Consider the following 19,756-nt stretch of genomic DNA (forward strand, 5'->3'; position numbering starts at 1 on the left):
CAACATTTCCGCCTTCATCGGAAATGCAGTCGCCGCAGCTAGGATTCGATCCCGCGACCTGCGGGTTAGCAGCCGAGTACCTTAGCCACTAGATTACTGCGGCGGGGCAACCAGTGGTTCACTGATGACATTGCCCTGATGAGTAACACAGGGGACGAATCAAAGCTCATGTTTACTGAACTGGACACAGAAAGCAGAACAGCAGGTCTGAAAATTATGCACAAAACTGAAGTAACGTGCAACAGTCTCAGCAGAACACAGCCCTTTGCGATAGGCCGAGAGACGCTGGAAGTTGTAAAGTTAGGACACGCAGTAACCGCAGAGCTGAACCATGGGAGTGAAATATGTGAAGGATGGATCAAATTCGGCAAGCACTCTCAAATCATGAATGGTAATTTATCACTGACCCTCAAGAGGAAGGTATATAACAGCTGCATCTTGCCCGTACTTACCTACGGAGCAAAAACCTGACACAGTCAATTAATGGTTTTCCACAAATTTCCTTGTCTATACAAAAAGCGTAATTTCTTTGTTGTCTACAGATTGGCACCCATTGACATGCTTGCTTATGAAATTGCCGAGAAAAGATGATGCGTAATTTTGATTTATAGACAAAGAGTTTACTACCAGCTCTCACACTGAAAACGCCAACTCAAATACTAATCCATAATCTTAGGCAGAAAAATTTGCAGCCCCAGCTTCGCACAAGGCATAGTGGTAGCAAGTGGCATTTCCTAACACTCGAAAATTACTTTTGGCGCTCTTAAATTGAATTCCCTGGCATAACTAAAGTTACCTGTCCTGTCTGGTTCACACTGAAACAAAGTAAGGCATGAGAATAAAAAAGTTTGTCAGATCCAACGTATTATGGGAATCGATCTTAAGCAAAGCAGCCAGCATGTAGCCGCCTATGCGACATTTTTCATTGGGAGCCAAGTGCTACAAGGTGGATCGATGCATTTGTGCAAATAAAAAATAAATATGAACTTCCATTCGAGATCTTCAGGACAATATTGTGGTATCAGCACTTAGGAGACTACAGATCAACTTAAAATTTGAAGTCAGACCCTCCCTCTTTTCCACATATACACACACAGATGCACACACGTAGGGTGTGAGGGAGAAATGTGAGAGAGCAAGTGGGGCCCCCACTCTTTCTGGCAACATAAAAACTATCCACCGATAATTTCAATCACATTTGATTGACTTATATGTGGTGTTTAAACGTCCCAAAGCCACCATAAAATTATAGGAGACGCTGCAGTGGAGGGCTCTGGAAATTTTGACTACCATTTCAATCACATATGGCCACAACCAGATTAATTCAGCCAATCCTCAGAGAACACCAATCGGGTAGCATGACAAATGTGGGGCGCAAAAGCAAAAAGCATTGTGCGAAGACAGCCGAAAAGAAGTGCTATCCACATGTGGATGTGGCACTCGGGAAATTTTTTGTAACTTAATGCAATACACGCACAATGTCACAAGACTCAAACATGGAGGAGGCTGTTTAAGGTGAAGAGCTTTCAGCTGCGGACGGCATGCTGGCATAAGACTCGTTTGTTACATCCTGATGAGCTATCAGTTCGTCACATGCACATGGTGGTAGTACATAACAAGGGAAGCTTTAAAAGCACTTGTTGTGCTAATTAAACACTGTGGTCACACTGAGAACAAAGTCGCAGGATGACAAAAATTTTAGCTTCTATCCGCTTTTATACAAGATAAGCACAGAATTTATATAGTTGCAAAAAAAAAAAGGAAAGTGTATTGATGTAACCTATATTTTGTAACATTTTCTCGAGTCTTGATTCAGCAATCAGTTAATTTGCACACGTTTTTTCAGCCCTATAAAAGATTAACTAAATAAAGTATATGTCGAACGTCTTTAAGCAAATAAAGCCACATTTGAGGCAGGCAGACAACTTGAGACGTATTACACCATTCATTTGCATCATTGTCTTTATTTCCAAAAATCACAGTGAGAATTCTAAAATTGCCAGTGAATAGATTTTGCAGGCAAGATGCATGCCCTTGCAACAGGCAAAAAGACGAGGGCACTTTGCAACAAGAAGATATCAAACCATTCTCAGAGAAGATTGCTTGTAGAGATAAACGCCGTTTATCACATTTTCTTCTACAAGTTCATTCTAATCTGTTGTCTTCCTGGCAAGTGAGCAATGAAGTGCAACTAGCATCTGTATATTAGAGTTCATAAGCTGCAGCAACGAATGTGCCATTGTTATACTTTACAATAACAACCTCTCGATCGCCTTATACAATACCTTAAAACACTTTCAAAAGTAAAGTAGGAACTTTTGGGGGCACAGACAACTGATCAAGTAGGTATTTTCCAGATACAAAAACTGTGCATTGAGATGCTCGATGATCTTCCACACAAATTGGCCCAAGCCCACCACATGCATTTATAGAGAGCCACAAACTAGACTGATAGAATACAACCAAGGTAGAGACAAAACATGCATCTTCCACAGCAGTGCTTTACTGCAAACGCAGGTTCACAGAAGTGCTGCACCCTACTATGCTGAAACAATGGGAATACGGTTCACAAAAAGAAAGAAAGTGAGCATTGTCTGTACCCCGCAGTTTCCAAACAGTAATTTAAAATGAGCACGGTTCCATCAAGTGCCCGAGTATCACATGGCGAAGTTCTGGGTGTAGTCGTACTCTATGGTAGGAATGACAGCTTGCACAAACTTAAGGAACACGATCAGGTACATGTGGACGCCCAGTTCACCGCCGCCTTCAGTCACAGTCTGGATTATCTTCTTCATCACCTCAGCATGCCTGGTGTCAAAAGAAGATGGAAGGAAAACACACACGGAAGACATTCTCACGCCATAATATTCAACAAAGTTTTGCACGACTACAAAAGATGCACATTAGCATTTGTGAGTCGTATACCAGCACACATGAAGTGTAGAAGCAAAAGACAATAGGAGGTTGCTTTTTTTTTTGTGAAAGAAAGACTGACTGCCTATAGTGCAACATTACTTAGAGTGAATTTGAAACGGGACTGTTCTGCAGCAGCTAGCACATTTTGACACTGTCCCATGCCATTCGAGGTTCATACCTGCAAGGGTGGACAGAGGCCATCGGAGGTCCTGGCAAATGAGGGTGGGCTTCCATGGTGACCGTCTTTTTGGCATGGTCCTGGCTGATGTCCTCATACATGGCCTCCATGCTCAGAGGCTGTCGGTTCTGCACAAAAAGACATCACAACAGGGTAATTAGAGTCCAAAAAAGGCGGTCCTATAGGTCCCATTTACAAGATATGCTGTACACAAGTTGCCCCTATTGTTTTCACGCCGAAGGTGTTCCCAACCGATGTCAAGTGATAGTGCTGGGTTCTCAACACAAAGTGACAAAACAGGCTTTGCAAAATGAAATGCTAATTGTAAGCAATGGCCTTACAATGTCACTTAAACATGGAACAGCCAGATAGACTACCCAAAACAAATATTTAAACTATGCAAGAAGCACACCTTCAAATGCCATAGGTAAATTTACAGAGTGCCCTAGCTAAATTTGGCCAAGCTAATTAAGAAAAGTGGCTAACAGATTTGACAATGGGGCTAAAAGAAGACTAGCCACAGCCTTGCACAAACTGGTGAAATTTTCTGTCAGAAAATTAACTGCCACAATTTTAAAACTGCCAAAGCTGGCACATCAATCTGTGTACTACATTAGAAAACATGGTGTCATATATTTTTCAGCTTGTTACACCTTTCGTGGTTAGCTTTTATGTGAACTTGAAATTTTGGAGGCAGTATGCTACCATAGGCATATCAGTTTTGCAGAGTCCTGCAAGGTGGAGGAAGGGCTGTGAAAGAGAAAATTGATAGCCATTTATTTGTAGAACTTGATTGCTCTGAAACACGGAGGATTTAACAACCATTGCTGGACTGTAAATAACACCAGAAGAGTGAAGCTTAGCCACCCGAAAAATGACAGATGCAGCCGTCATCCGAGTAGGGGCATGATAAAACCTCAGCGTTCAGGAAGAAAAAGGGAACAATTTACTTAAACGGCCTACATGTTCAATGTTCAGCGCAAATACCGCTCAGCATGTGTCTTTGTGGTACTGGTTTCCTTGGCAAGCTTAAAACTCTTGACAAATTCTATTAGAAATTAAGCCCTTAATAGTAATCTCAATATGTTACTTTCATAAGGAACAGCAATCTTTTCTATTATGCAATAAAAACCTGTCAACTCGTGCTCGAAGGGCCCATAAAATAGTTCAACTTAGTAAGCAGAGTACAAATTAGCTGGCTGACACTAGACAGAAGGGACATCGTACCACAGGTATTTCGGGCACATGGAAGAGAGATGGTGCACATGCACCAGAGAAACACGTCAAGCGTGGCAGCACCACGTTGTTTTGCATCTCCAGTAAATTTGGTTTTGTTTGGCACCAAACTGTAATCACTCTGAGTCAACTTCTGCGAGGAGTGATGTAAACGTAGTTTGAACGAATTATTGTGGATATCAACGCATTTAAATTATCATGGGTTTTTATCGGCGCCTGTGTTTTCTGTGTTCTTTTGTGTTATCGTCTTGCTTGGGTACCATTTAGTAAATATAGGAGTTTTCCCCATTGAAATAGGTGAAAAAAAAAACATACAAAGGTCTATGCCGGGACTAAGACACCAGATTGAATTAACTGCAAATTCATGTTAACTGCATTTGAATGAACGAGCTTCAACGGTAATTGACCTAGCATTTACAATATCAGAACAAAACCACTTGGATATTTAAGTAGGCACCACCCAAAAGCATGTTTCTGAGAGTATTGGGAGTAAAAGCTGGCTTTACCTTTTACGATAAGTAGAGCTGTGTAAATGGCTAAATTCTCAGTGCAAAGCAACTTCGAATACTTAATTGCAAGTGCAACTCCAATGGAATATTGTTCTAATACTTTGAGGCGAAATAGCAGAAAAAGTTGAAGAGAACCCTTACGCATATTCTTATGAGATAGCAACATAAAGGTGTTTCTCTTGGCTAAGTAGATCAAGCGCAGGCGGGGTGGTATTTCATAGTTGGCTTATAAAGAATGACATAATCCAGAGGCTGAAATGTTTTTATGTACATGAGTTGAGGCAACCAAAGTGTTGCTAACACTTTACATATTAAAGGTAAACGTGCAATAGCCCCAGCCTCTCCTCTTTCAACTTCTGCGGAAGTTCAACTGATGTGGTGGACAAGGGTGTGCTCCACTTCGAATCTGTAGTTCTAAATATGCCTTGTTGACATCATTATATATGAACATCTGAAATTTTATGTGCTAGAAATATTCTGCATCCAATTTTATGGACCTCCTGCTGAAATTTCCAATCAAAAACAGAATGAATTGAGTTCCCATTTCTGTCACCTCTATCATCTCCACGTATGAACTAGTGGTTTTTTGAGTCAATACATCTGCGGCCGTAGCAGAACCTAAAAGACAGCTTTGCCGCAATACAAAAATGTAATGAGGTGAAGCATACTAAAACTCCAAAGGGGCCACTTTTTATTGGACGTAGACTATTTCTGTATGGGAAGCTTAACAAGTGAAATTCCAACGCCAATTGAATTGAATAGCAAACAATATTGAAAAAATATTCGAAATTTCTTATGCCCCCCAGCACACCCCTAACGGCAAGGCATCACGAGAGCTTACACTCCCAAATTTTTTTGAACCTCCTTGCTACGAACCAACCTCAGTCAGGAGCTGTCCTTCGACTAATTCAGGTCACCGCAAGGCAGTCCAAGGAGGAATTAACAACCAAGTAATCGAAATTGAACAGGGCAAATTAATGCTACGCTTTTCGGCAAGGTGGAGGGAGCGTTACGAAGAAGAAAATTGACAACCCGTTTGTAGTACACTGATACAAGAAAACTGATACAGATTTAAGTGGATGTCAAGTGGTTTGCCCTATTCGCGGTTCGCACCTAGATACATATCTACAAGGTAGTTTTGATGAATTGAGTTTTGCTGTTGCATTTTATTCCAAAATCACTTTACACATGAGATCATACCTCATCATAGCCATATAGCCAGAGTCGTGGAGTGCGGTAGTAGTTGTCATAGGTGATGTTGAGGTCGTAGGTGCGGGTGCTCACGATGGCACCGTCTAAAGAGCCAGGTTCGCCCTCACCTCCAGCATTGAGAGACTTGTCTGTTGCCTCGGCGTTCTTCACAACAGCTGCCTGGATAGACAGATGAGTGGAAGATGACGCGTATTGCCCTACAGTTAAACGGGCAGCTTTGCAAGGACAACTGCGGAAAAAGAAGTATTGAACATTACGTTGCTGTTAAAGCAACACGGTGGCTAAGTAGAATGCTTTAGGCTCAACGGAAAGGTAATCTGCACAGACGAAAACATGGAAAACCACAATATTATGGGTAAGTGTTTTTAAAAAAATCTTTTTAATACGAAACTGCTAAGCTTTTTGTTATACTGTACGGTGACACCAGCAAACTATTATAATAATAAGCCAGCACATGCTCTCTTTGCCCTTTCCCCATCATCTGCTTTGCTCCCAGAACATGGGCGCTGATTTGTTCGGCATGAGATGCAATAATTTTTACAGGTGAAAGAACAAGTAGGCAGAAAGACAAAGAGAGAGAGAAAAATAGAAAGACAAAGAAAGAAACAGAAATACAAAAAATAAAAATAAAAGAGGAGCGTAGCCACGCGCGGTACAGTATAGTAATGAGTGGGGATGGGAAGCAGGAGGGTGGGAACAGAAGAGGGAAACACCACCAATCCTACTGCTTTATCAGTCTTCGCATCACCAGTGTAGCTCCCGCATTTTAATTGTTTTTTTTCGTCAGTGTAAGGTCATGCAGAGCTTCACAAACATTTCCAAGGCACTGTCCATTAATTTCCAGTAGGGCTTTCTTTTTAATTGCCGATTTATACTGTTTCCAATGTTGGCTACAATTGCAATGGATCCTATATGCACTAAAACATGGAACACCTGCTCACTTTTTTATAAATAGTTTTCTTACTAGAGGAACAATTGTTGACTTCAGTGGGCGGCGATAGCTAGGCAGCTTACTTTTTATATCCTGGACGAACTAGGTAGAACATTAATTATTGACACTTCAAGGATCACAATAGGACATCACGCGAGACGTTACATGAGACCTATTGAAGAGACCTCCATTAGCAAATGTACTAGTGGCAATCTCTTTGGTGGAAAAAGGTCGCACGACAGTGGAAATAACCAAAAAGGTCAACCAAAGAAGCACACCTATTTATAAGGTTTTACAGGCAGAAGAAAAGTGCTGTCTTAATAAGATTGATATGTGGGGTTTAACATCCCAAAACAACCATATTATTATGAGAGACGCCGTAGTAAAGGGCTCTGAAAATTTCGACCACCTGGGGTTCTTTAATGTGCACCCAAATCTGAGCACACAAGCCTACAACATTTCTGCCTCCATCGGAAATGCAGCCGCCACAGCCGGGATTCGATCACGCGACCTGTGGGTCAGCAGTCGAGTACCTTAGTCACTAGACCACCGCGGCGGGGCGCTGTCTTCATAAGGACCATCTGCTAAGCCGACAGAAGAATTCTTTAAGCAACTCTTAACTTGAAGTTTATCCTAGATTTATCAACAGGCAGTGAGACTAGCAAGATCTTGTTGCCAAAGTGCAAAGGTGTGAGGTGGTTGATGCCAAATGTGCCTTTCTTATTAAAAGCAACAGAATATGCCACCTGTTGGGTGTATAAAACTGTGGGAGAAAAATTAAGGAGTGTCTTGCGTGGCCGTCATTATGAGCTAAAACAGGCCAAGAAACCTGAAATGCTAACATAAATTATTTCAGGTGGATCTGAGAAACTGAAAACGCACCGTGTCTTCTGCATCCAAAAGTCCACTCTCCACAAAGGCATCCATGTCAGCAGCCTCTTCATCATCACCGTCGTCATCATCGTCATCATCCCCACAGCCTAGCCTCTGGGTTGCAGTCAACGTTGATGCAGGTTTCTGTGAAAATAGCAGCAAAGAAATGAGTCAAGCTCAGATAAGCCATCCGAAACATACTTCACAGAGCAGTAGTGATTGCAAAGAGATGTGCGCAGAGAAATTGCTCAGGCTATGACACTTGTGGCCACTATGCTGATGCGCTAGAACATATGACCTATGCAGTGAGAGCTGCATATAGCTCGAAAGGCATATAAAAATAAGCGTCTAACATGAAACTGATGTGCATTTATAATGAAAGTTAGATAAAAGAGAGGAAAGGACAATTCAGGAATGCAAAACTTATCCTTGTGGCATTCCATTTTCTTCCGTGATCCAGTTTTCTCGGCTTCCAGATTGCTTCTGGATATAACTCAATTGTGTGCATGTTCCAGTGCCATAACCTAGGCAAGCTCGATGTGCATAGAGTAGATTAAGCTCTTCAAAAGACTCGTCTTCTAGGTCTGGATGTTGACCAGTTTTCGGCTCATGGAAACTCTTCCAAGTCAACGTGCAGCTGAAGATCCCCTCTTTTGTCTGCACTACTCACAGCCACAGACATCGTGCTCACAACTATCTTCAGCAAGCGAAATACTAATTCTCCCTTGATATTGGCATTCATATGTAAGGCGGCAAATTACCATCGCTACTTTGCAATAGCGATGACAATGTATATCACCGCTCGGACGGGAGGCTGTTGCCAATATGATTTCAGTTTCGCTTTTCCACGCAGAAAATTTTGGGACTCGTCATTTTGGAAAGAAGTGCATTTGATTCCTTTTTTTTTTTTTTAAGGTGAGAATAACAGTCTGCTCCTACCTCCAATGAAATGGCTCCTAGTTCCAATCAAACGGTTCTCTGTTATTTTGAAAGATAATTTAACGGGGCAGACTGGTCTTTGGGACCAAGAAGTGACCGAAAAATTCATTTTTTAAAATTGATATATTTCCTTTCTGCGAGTATTTTTCTATCTCACTGCAAATTTTGAAACACCAGGAAGTGGTAATTTTTTTGTAATGTCATTCTAAATGTCCAGATTCTTGGCGCTGTTAACATGCAGAACCTGCAAAAAATGGGGAACCGACTTCAAGGCTTTTTTATGATTTACCGGGACCTGTGTTAGAAGCTCTGCTATGAATTTATGAGTACCCTTATGAGGATTGCAAAACATGCGCACCATGATTGCTGCTTTTTGAAGAAGCTGTGCGTTTTCAGTTTTTTCCGATTCTCTCAAAAAAGTAAACTTATGACTGTTCCATTTGAGGCCTCAATATCTCTGCAGCTAGGGCAGGCACAACAATAATTATTTTTGCAATGAAAAGCTGTATACACGTTTAATGCAAGTATGGGAGCAGAATTTAGAGCACAAGCCTTTTTAATTAACTACTCATCAAAATTGTAACACAATTCCAACTGCTTTTAAAAATGTATAGTTCATTTTGCTATAATATAACTAAAGGCCCAGAAACAAAAAAAAAAAACTCTTTCATACTTTCAATCTATAGTCATTAGCCTATGTTGGCATATCTTAAATATCACTTTCAATTACGCACTTTTTTCTATGGCGGCCTTAAACAATAGGGGGTGACCTTAAGTTATTTCAGAAACAAGACGAGTGCCAAGAAAACTAATTAAATACTTGAAATCAGCAGAAAAAACTGCATAATTCGGTGCAGTTTGATTAAGATCACTGAAGAACTAAACAAAAAATTTCTAAGACCAGTCTGCCCCTTTAATCTAGAAGTGCAGCTTTGTTCAGCAGTACTTTTTAAGCACTCTGCGCACATGTTTTGGCCAAGGGTAATTGTGTATACAGCTGAATCCTGCTGCAACAAATTGAACGTGGCAGGCAAAAAATTTTGTAGCAGCAATATGATAGAAAAAAATATGTGACATGTGTCTCACGTACGTGAAAAGCCTGCAATCTTTATGCTCTTACGTTTGGCCCGGCAATTCGTCTGGGCAGACGCCATTGTGCACAAGCCGGTCTGCTAGGATGCTTTCAACCTTATCGGCGCCCAGTCTGCAAGACGCTGTCTTGTAGATGTTCCAGGAAGCAGTCGGATCTCAACGAAAGTTTCGCGAGGCAAACCTTTTGTTGAATGGGCTCAAACAGCGCGGGACGGTGCCACTGTGGCTGGTCTCATTAAGTCGACCTCTTGATTCGGCTATTGTCTTCGCCGAAGCGAAATCGCCACAAAAGCACCGTCAGTCCTGAAGCGTGGGAAGACGTCGAAGAAGCCGTCCCCAGGATTGAGCGATTGGACTGCCATGTTGGAGAGAGTTCTAAAAGCCTGTAGCTGAAAGCAGCCATGTCCCCGGAGGAGCTCAACTTTCACTTTCCGGACTCTACCTCCTCACCCTGCGGTGCCTTCAACGCGTGGGCCGGGTGCATCTTTGTGTGGTGTGTTCCCGTTACCATTGGAGCGCTTTACCCAGCCGAGTGGTGCAATATCTGCACCCTTTTTGGAGGGTGAATCACATATACTTCGTCACCTGCTTTGTGGCAAGAGTGGTGACCGCCTCCTTTCGACCTCCGTGTAAGGAGACGGCGGGCTGTAAAAGCCAAAGACATTGTGCAAATAGGAGCTGAATCACAAGCGGTATCATGAACTGAATCTCTGTTGTATCTCTGTAGTTGTTTCATCTATCATGTAGATAAACCTTCGTTTCATCTCTCTTACGAACGCGTCTCCTTACTGGCGAAGATCAGCTATGCGGATGACGGTGGACAGCCAGCTACCTTAAAGGAGCCTGTCGTTCCTGTCATCGACCTCGAGCCCTTGACAACTGGTGGTAGTGGTGGGATGCCATCATCAACCTCATACCCTTTACAACTGGTTGGCGGTGGTGAGATGAACTTCACGACATGGTGCTGTGCTCTGGTGAGTGCTTGATCTTCGCTTTGACTTTCCAGGCTTCATTTTGTGTGAGTTGATAGACGCTGATTTGTGTGACATTAGGGGATCACCTGTTTGTGAGTTAGAGGGATCACCCAATTTGTGAGATTCAGGACCAAAGTACAACGGCAATCATGGCGTGGAGGTCAATGCTGAGAGATGAACTTTTGGCTATGAGTAAGCATCTAGGCATTGAAGTAGAGGAAGGAATGCGCAGGACACAGATTGTGAGGCTGATCTCACAAAAAGCCAGTGAGGAGGAGATTAAAAACACGGTAGAGACTTTCGATAAACAGAAAAGAGAAAGAGATGAGAAGAAAAAGAAAGAGAAGATCAGGAAAGAAGAGATAGAAAAGAGCGTGATCAAGCACTCGACTTGGAGATTGAACTATTGAAACAGAAAGTTGAGGCAATGCGGCAGGAGCTTCAGCCATCCGCAACTGTAGCGCATGAGAAGTGCGATGATCAAATGAGTGAGGTGCAGTTCAGAGCTATAGAGAAGGCTAGCACATGCAAAGAGTGCAGCAGGTTCGAAGACGAACTGAGTTTGAGAGCTGTGAAAGATGCTGCTTTAATGAGAGAGGCCACTAAAGGTCAGAGCGAATGCGACGAGGTGCTGTGCCAATTGAATGCTAGCGAAACAGCTAGGATAGCTGTAGAGAAACTAGTACAGACCTCAACTGTGGTTGTTGCGATGCTGGATTTTGCAAATGAGGTCGAAGTGATCAAGAATACCGGAGAAAGCTCAGAAGCAGCAAATGTAGAGCGTGACGGTAACAGTGCAGTTGCAGACAGCTCCCAGGAATGCGAGCGAGATTGTTCGGAGGGAAACAGCTGCATTTTTACGACGTGTGTTAACCTGTCCGTCAGTCTAGAGTGTGAAAAAGACGATTTTTTCGAAAATCATTTAGACTGCACGTGTGAGACAGCTGAGGAAAGCTGTGAAAGGGCTCGTGAGCTTGAGAAGCGAGAAGGAGGCTCGGAAATGAGCCGCAAGAAGCGGCGCAGATGCAGGAGACGTGTGAGAGTCACGAGTGAGACAAGCAGCACTATGCGTGTTGAGAAAGATTCGAAACTTATCAGCGAAGCAATCAGACCTAAGAATTTTGCAGCAGCGTCGAAACAGCTTCGCATGCGTCCGAGCCGCCGGATGAAAAAAAAAGCGAAAACAGTATCTTCGTGGATGCAATCACATAGAAGGCGTCGGTACTCCTGTTGTTCTATCCACAGAACGCTGCAGGGCGCGCGTCAGTACAGGGCTAGCACAGGTGAATCAGCCCGACAAGGCGACAGAGCCGAGAAATCGAAGCACCAAAGTAGTGTGGCAGGTGGTGCAGAAGCACTCTTGAGCTGTAAAACCATCGATGACGCAACCCGAGGCCAATTTCCTAACGGTGCAGGAAAAGTTGTTCGCAAGCATCGCTGTAGAGTGAAGCGTACGCGCGCGACAAAGCGAAGGCAAGAAGAAGGAAGCAAGCATCAGGAAGAAAGAAAAGAGGGTAGCTCATCGGCCAGTTCGACGAAGAATCCTTTGTGGCTGGCGTGAAGTAAAGCTACAGCGCGCATAAACGCGACGGAATGCACGCCGGAGATTTAAAGCTTTGCGGGGACAGGAGTGCCAAAGGGATCTTAGAAGAAAAGCCAGAATAGATAAATATCACACAAGAGCGAGCCCAAAGAGGGCATAGCCACTCTTTCCCACGCATTGCTCGGGTCCCCTCCACGAACCTGACAGAGGCAGGCTGAAATCGCGAATGATGCGTGACTGCGCCGTTCAGCTGCGAGGTACATACGCGTCGTTGCCTCGGGCGTTCTCGAAATCGCCACAAAAGCACTGTCAGTCCTGAAGCGTCGGAAGACATCAAAGAAGCCAGCTACCTTAAAGAAGCCCACTGTACCTGCCATCGACCTCGAGCCCTTGACAAATGGTGGCAGCGGTGGGATGCCATCATCAACCTCATACCCTTTACAATGCCAAAGTAAGTCAACTTAACCTGCTTATGCTTCTTTCCAAGTGATAACGCAATGAAACCTTCACACACCACCAGAATGAAGGCAAACTCCAACACTTTCTGCCATACGATATTCCTGCTAAGGGTGATTTACTTGGTCCGCGCTTCCATGAGCCAGGCATAGAGTTCTTTGCCTAAGGCTTTCTGCACTGACTGGGTCAACTTTGTATGCTTCGCCAACATCAGCAAAGCTAGAGCATTGCTTACTGCATTCTTAGCTCTTCTGCATTGCTGAGAGACAGAGCTCGCGGAAATTCCAAATCTTTAGCAATGAGCACCTTCTCTCCAGCCTGAGTGATAATGCAAGCCTTGTCTTTGAGTGACAAAACTTGGAGCTTTTTTGCTGGCTGCGGCACGGTTGTTTACATTTAATGGCGTGCAATAACTCGTAGTGAAGCTAGCCCGAGTCAAGCCATTTCCCCAGTGCGCACTTGTACCTTACTGGCATTAGCCACACAACTCCCATTTCGTGTGTATGTACACAAACCAGCAATCCCTGACATCGAAGCCATTTTCACAAACTTTACACAAACAATCGAATATACGGCGTTAGAGAGATTAGGTTACGTTCGTACGCAGTAATGGGAATCAAAATGTTTTCTCTGCACCTCCGCATCGACATCACTATCGTGGCATGGTGGCTTTCAGTTTTGATTATGTCGAATTGCAAAGCTCCACACAGCTTCCTATCAGTTTCTTTATTAAGGTTCATGGTTTGTCAAGGCACCAAAGAGCATTTCTGAGAATTTCAATAATTCTGCCCCCGTTTACAGCACAAAATAATTCATTGAAGTCAAAACACAGCCATGAAGTAGTTTGTATTCGAGAGAATTCTGAAGCCTTACACCGACAAAGAATGGAAAAAAAAAAACAACAAAAACAAAACAACTTTCATGCAGTTTAACTTTCACTGAAGCGTACTCTGTTGTGCTAGAATTTGACTGTATTTTTAGTTTTTTATACAGTTGAACCGCTTTGTAAAAGACATATCTGGGAAGCAATTCTTATTTTTCTCATTAGGAATCTTTTATAAGCTGGGTACAACATATGTGTTTCCTTATCAACACCTATTTCAATGTTGGCAAACTGTTGTCTCTTAAAACCATTTGTCTCCTATGTCCGTGTCTCTTATAAAGGGGTTTGACTATTTATACAATGTGTGGATTATACAACAGTTTTACGTGGTCCCCTCGGTGTTGTATAATCGTGGCTCCACTGCATTTACTATTCAGTGTGAATCAACTAGCCTAACTGAATGCATGCTTTACACTAAAGGTATGTTAAGTGTAAAATTAAACAATAGACAAAAACCAAAGATCCTTGTAAGAAGATGAAGTCTAGTTAACTGCAAATATTCATCTGCACCCAACCTGCAAGCAAGTTCATAACATATGAGAGCACATTACAAATGACACTACAACATTCGATTAAGAATGCATCTCAGCATTTCGTCAGGTTAGTATGCAGGGCGCTTTCATGAAAATCACACAAGCACAGAAGCAAAATGCTTCCTCACTGAACCTCTGCTGACAACTACAATCAACATCAACTTTAAGATCCACTTACACTCGGCTCAAGAGTCATCTCCTGAACCTGCTCGGCTAGCCCCGATGCTGCTGCATCTGAAACCAATCAAACAGTAAGCATATTTTGTGCATGTTAAACAACAGTAAGTTTACCATGATAATACTATGTTAAGATGGATATGTGGGGTTTAACATCCCAAAACCACCATATGATTATGAGAGACACTGTGGTGGAGGCCTCCGGAAATTTCTACGACCTAGGGTTCTTTAACGTGCACCCAAACTTGAGCATCTGGGCTAGCAAAAAATAAAAAAAAATTTCAAATAGAATTTAATAAAAGTTACTATGAAATCTTGAAATAATTCTTACCATAGGTCAAGCACCGCTTGAGTAGGGAAAATTTAAATGACACATAGTGAAATATTGTAGCCTTTGTTAACCCGTACTTAGAAAAATTTTTCAATAAGAAAACAATTTACTACATAAACTTGTATGCTTTATTTCAACCATGAAATGCTCTATTTAAAGGAACATTTGGAACAGAAACAGGTATTACATACCTGCAAGGTATGTAATAAACACCAACAAATAACCAACAAACACAATTAACTCACCTGAACTAAAGTTGAGGTAACATGAACACCCGAGTCATAACGCTCAAAGAGTGACAAAAAAAAAGCCCGTCTCTTTGACGATGTCTTATGAACCATTGCAGAAAATTTAAAGTTCAGAGCTTAAAAGATACAAATAAGGACAGACTGAGAAAGAGAATAAAAAAAGTAGACACTAATGGCCAACAAGTTGAGAGAGTGGCGACCTTAAGCCCATTACTCGTGACAGTAGTATAGGAATTCTTTTGCCTTTCCCTTATTTCATGCTTCAAAGCAAAGTTGATAGCCAGCACTGCAATCACAATTGACGTTTAACGAGCACTAGGGTCTGTTTGAAAAGTAGTTCTGCGACCTGGCATGGCTCTGTGGTAGAATACTCGATTTCCGTGCAGAATGCTGGGGTTTTGTTCCTCGTGGAACCCTGAAATTTATTCATAACAAAAGTGCACCTCTCACAACCATGCACAAGACTAAACAACTCTGACAATTCTGACAATTTCGCTTTTACCGATCTCTCTTCCAGAAAAGTGACATTCCTCTTTATTGCTCAGCAGCTAAAAAAAACACTGGTCCATATTTACAGCCTACGTCCTAGTGTCCTTTGTGTCTTAGTAAGAAGGATTTACCAATGACAGCAAATGCACAAGTCAGCGGTGTAGGGCCACCGGCCGTCCTCACCTGCATAGTGATGAGTGTCGACCCAGCCTCCATCCTCATCACCCTCTTCCTCGAGCACCTTCTCATGCTCCATGCTGTACTCCATGTGCTTGCAGCGCTTGTAGCACGGCACTGAAATGCCACACAGAACCACTTGTTGTCAACAGCAAGAACTTAGCGGCCAGGCGAGAGCACTCCGGTGAGTTAAAAAAAACAACTATGCAACCCTTTTCCAAGTACATAATCATCAAATACCTTCGTTAACCCATATATGCCCACCGTCCTACATGCAGGATGCTGAGGCTTTTCAGTGTAACTGCATGTTTTTTCTGTAAAAAAAGGTAGCGCCACCTAAGGTGTGTTTATGATGCCCCGTCTTTGTCACATGCAAGTCTGGGTGATCGCTGGGCTACATATAGCAACGTGCTTGCAGTCACTAAATGGCTATTTCGCGTGCATGTAGCTGAGCACCATACTGGGAAAAAAAATACAAGTAATATAGAGTCAAATTGACCTCGACGCTGCTGATATTTTTGTCAATTGTTTGTTACTTATTGGGTGTGCAGTAACTTTCATATGACAGTGATAGGCGCTAATGTTTTTTTGTTCGCAGTGCGTCAAACAGTGGTGTCCTACATATAGGACGGCTCCAAAACCATTGTTCGAAAAAGTGTTTTTTTAAAATCAAAGCCTTATTCTGTTTTCCGAGGTTGTAGAAGCAATAACTTTGGGGAAATAAATTAGTTTTGTTAATTTTCCCAAGTTTGGGCATATATGGGTTAAAGGAGTTTATCACCCGACAAATTGATTGCCACAAAAATTTAGAATCAATCAACTACATGTTAAGATGCAGTGATTTGCTGCACACTCCAAGTGCTTTGACCACTTTCACAGAATGGGCAGCTTACCTTCAGAGCGATCACGAGTGTGGCTACGTCACAGAGTTCTGCAGTGGCCGCGGTTGCGATTCAGCTCACAATTCTCAAATCAGCCAATGGCTGCGCCTATTGTGTTTATGACACAGTAATTTTGGATTATGGCATTATTTGTTGGGAGAAAAGCAAGCAATTTCATGCTGTGCTATGTTTGGCGCACATGTTCTGAAGAGCTGCAGCTAAAGATCTGCAGCGTTTTCTGACCATGCCAAAAAGTGTTACATGGTTCCTTTAATCATTTGCTCCCTGGTTCATTATGAGTGCCAAATTTTAAAAGAAACCCTGGGCTTTTTACATGCCATATAACACAGTACGATTATCAGCCACTCTGAAAAGTAAAACTCCAGATTAATTTTCACCCCCCGGAACCTCTCGAGCAAGCACTAAATTTAAGCATCACACATGCCTTTGTACTTAGCTTTCGTAAAATGCAGAAATCGTGGTCGGGAATCAAACTGGGATCATAATACTTAGGCTGGCAAACTTTCGGCGACTAAGCAAACACGATGTGTGAACTGCGGCAAACTGAAACCACAAGCCAGCATATGCATTCACTAAATCGTACTCCTTCCGGACTACGATTTGACATGCACGAGATGTGGCACTGGTGAATGGAGAAGGGTAGCAGGAGCTGTGAGCAAGAACAGGGTTGAGTTCCGACGGGCTGAACGCAAGTGCGAAGAGGAGAGGCAAAATTGAAGTTGAGGAGTGGTGAAGACGTGCCTCCTCAGCTGAAACCTTAAGACACTACAAATGCTGTCGACCTTTGCTACAATAAAAAATAGAACCATTTTCAAGTATTCTGTTTCTGAACCCTACTAAAACAAATGGCTTGGTTCTCCAGTTAAGAGCATCCCAAACTATTAGAGACAAATCCTTTGGAAATGGGCAGCTGGCACACCAACATATTGAGCACTGAATTGCAAGGTTTCACTGTGTGAAAGTGACAATGCTCCTACATTACACACTGTTAAGCAGACATGACTTCGCTTTTGAGTAGCATAATCAAAAAGATAATGGGTGAATTATATGCAATCAACCAACAGTAAAAACTTTGCTTACTGCTAACATCTACCCAGGCATGCAGCCTATCTGCAAAAGCAAAACAAGCTGCAGTAGGAACATTTCTCTTGGAGTAAGTGTTGGCACAGACACTTGGCAGCCACTGCATTCTTATAAGTTTACACAGCTTGACATTTATATACTGTTTATTGATGCTAAAAAAACAAACAAGAAAGCGCTTGCAAAAGCAGAAGTCGCTCGCTTAAAAGGTAGACGCCTGAAATAGAAATTACACGAAAAACATATCGAGTTGTGAGCCTATGAAACACGATCAATAACATACCATTCCGAGTGACAAGGAACTGCTTGTCAGGTGGCAAGTAGGACTTTGCTGGCAGGCCTTCACCAGCTGACCATTGCCAAGTTGGGCAGTGGTGCACAAGGTGGTCTCCCGCAAGCACAAACTGCACAAAGACAAGGTTTCTTAGGTGGCTAGCTAGCTCATAAACGCTGTGGAAAAAAGTGCTGTGTTTTTCCTTTTCTTGTTTTCCGTGCTGCCCTGCCTCAATGTGCACCAACACAAGATGCTTTGCCTTCACAGAACTCATTTTTTTATCCCTCTTTTTTTTTTTGCAAAACCAACCAGCATGAAAATTTTAGCATTCATTTCTTTAGATGTGCTTGCGAGAGCAAAATGAAGCGACCTAAGAAACATTCATCCAAATTAAGTGGACTGATGCAGCCAGTTTACTATGGTGACAGATAAGAGAAACAGGGCTGGAACAATGCAATAATCATATGCTAATACTATTCCTTGCTGTGTTTTGTTAATTGTCAAAGTGCCACTTCACCTGCGCTATTAACAGGTTCTGTCAGCTATAACGTACGATTGATTAGAGGCATAGTTGACCAGGAGGAATCACTATGTTATACCGGCCTAGCACGTCTAGCCAAATAATACAATTTACGTGGTCAGATTAACTGATGCATGTCTTCTTGAAAAATTATGCATGCCTTCTTTCTGGTTTTCGAGCAGTACACATTGACGGAAGTAGTTAGGGAGAACGGCATAACACCTTTATTTATGTTTGTTTATTAAGGAGCGCACACTGGATATGCTAGCCAAAACCAGCACAAAACAAGTTGACCCCCCCCCCCCCCCCCCAACCTCCGCCAACAATTAACAGCCTGATTAAAATACTTGCAAAACCATTACATGCACGTCGCGAACCTGCACTTTGTATTCCGGAAAAAAAAAAAACATCGATAAATGCCGCTAACAGTCTGACAGCTGTGTAGCTAGATAACATGTTTCAATTGTAGTGTCATCACGCAGTTTGTACGAATATACTTGGGTATGTCGCGCACTACACATCCACAAAGCAGCGTCAGCGTTAACATACGCCAACGTATGAAATCCCATAACGGCATGCGGCAATGCACTTATCCCCGCAAAAAGACCGGCAGCACAATGGGCGGTTGCCGGACATATGATCAGACCCCACTCTTCACGGAGCGGAAATATCGGCTCGAACAAATATAGGAGTTATGGCGATAACACGGACAGTCGTGGCAATGACAGTCACGAAGGCGTTGAGAGAACGTGCTTACTTCTTCCGGTGTGATGACCCCAGTTTCCTTAAACTTCGATTCCTGCAAAAAAAAGGGGGGAAAATTCTTAAATCCCACAGCGACCGGATGTTTGTGCGCGTGCACAGAGAATGCAACGTCGCGTGAATGCGAGACACGAGAAAGGATACGTGGTACAGTACGTAAAATACCTTGAGGATCGGCGTAAGCTTGTCGGCGAAGCCGAGAGCCGTGCCTTTCACGGTGTTAATGACGCTCTGCATGACTCTGCAACTGTCAAACTAGCGTGCGAGAAGTCCCGGTGCGCGCGTCTAGAGAAAATCACAAGTGTCACTCAGCCTCTGCGAACGAAACACACCCATACATGCCGTCATCAAGGCGATATGAGAAAAATCAGCTGCAGCTGCGGACTAATCTGTAACTTGGCTTTGACTTCATTTGGCTGGCTGGCGCTTGGATAAATGTTTTCGTCGTACTTTGTAGAGTTACTGCTGCAAATAAAATTAACATTTATAGTACACAAAAAACATATATTGTCATCTGATGA

General features: G+C 42.8%; 1 protein-coding gene across 1 annotated transcript; it reads right to left on the reverse strand.

Annotated features, from left to right (window-relative positions):
* Positions 1 to 1,944: 1,944 nt before the first annotated feature.
* On the reverse strand, positions 1,945 to 19,635 carry Atg3 (Autophagy-related protein 3). Its single transcript, XM_037428960.2, has 9 exons — positions 19,401 to 19,635; positions 19,231 to 19,272; positions 17,963 to 18,083; positions 15,704 to 15,814; positions 14,454 to 14,509; positions 7,865 to 7,999; positions 6,040 to 6,210; positions 3,095 to 3,222; positions 1,945 to 2,808 (listed from the first exon to the last, which is right to left on the reverse strand). Exons 1-9 carry the CDS (start codon positions 19,470 to 19,472, stop codon positions 2,658 to 2,660), a joined length of 987 nt encoding a protein of 328 aa, XP_037284857.2. The 5' UTR covers positions 19,473 to 19,635; the 3' UTR covers positions 1,945 to 2,657.
* Between the last annotated feature and the right edge of the window lie 121 nt (positions 19,636 to 19,756).

The sequence above is a fragment of the Rhipicephalus microplus genome, chromosome 1 (assembly GCF_043290135.1).
Source record: "Rhipicephalus microplus isolate Deutch F79 chromosome 1, USDA_Rmic, whole genome shotgun sequence".
Classification (NCBI taxonomy): domain Eukaryota; kingdom Metazoa; phylum Arthropoda; class Arachnida; order Ixodida; family Ixodidae; genus Rhipicephalus; species Rhipicephalus microplus.

Bases quoted from the DNA above. Each gene is read 5' to 3' on its own strand.
- Atg3 (XM_037428960.2), bottom strand. From the start codon at position 19,472: ATGCAGAGCGTCATTAACACCGTGAAAGGCACGGCTCTCGGCTTCGCC. The intron at 6,211-7,864 runs GTGCGTTTTCAG...CTGTCTATCCAG, and splicing joins TTTTGGATGCAGAAGACACG to GCAGCTGTTGTGAAGAACGC. The intron at 3,223-6,039 runs GTATGATCTCAT...CTTTTTGTGCAG, and splicing joins GGCTATATGGCTATGATGAG to AACCGACAGCCTCTGAGCAT.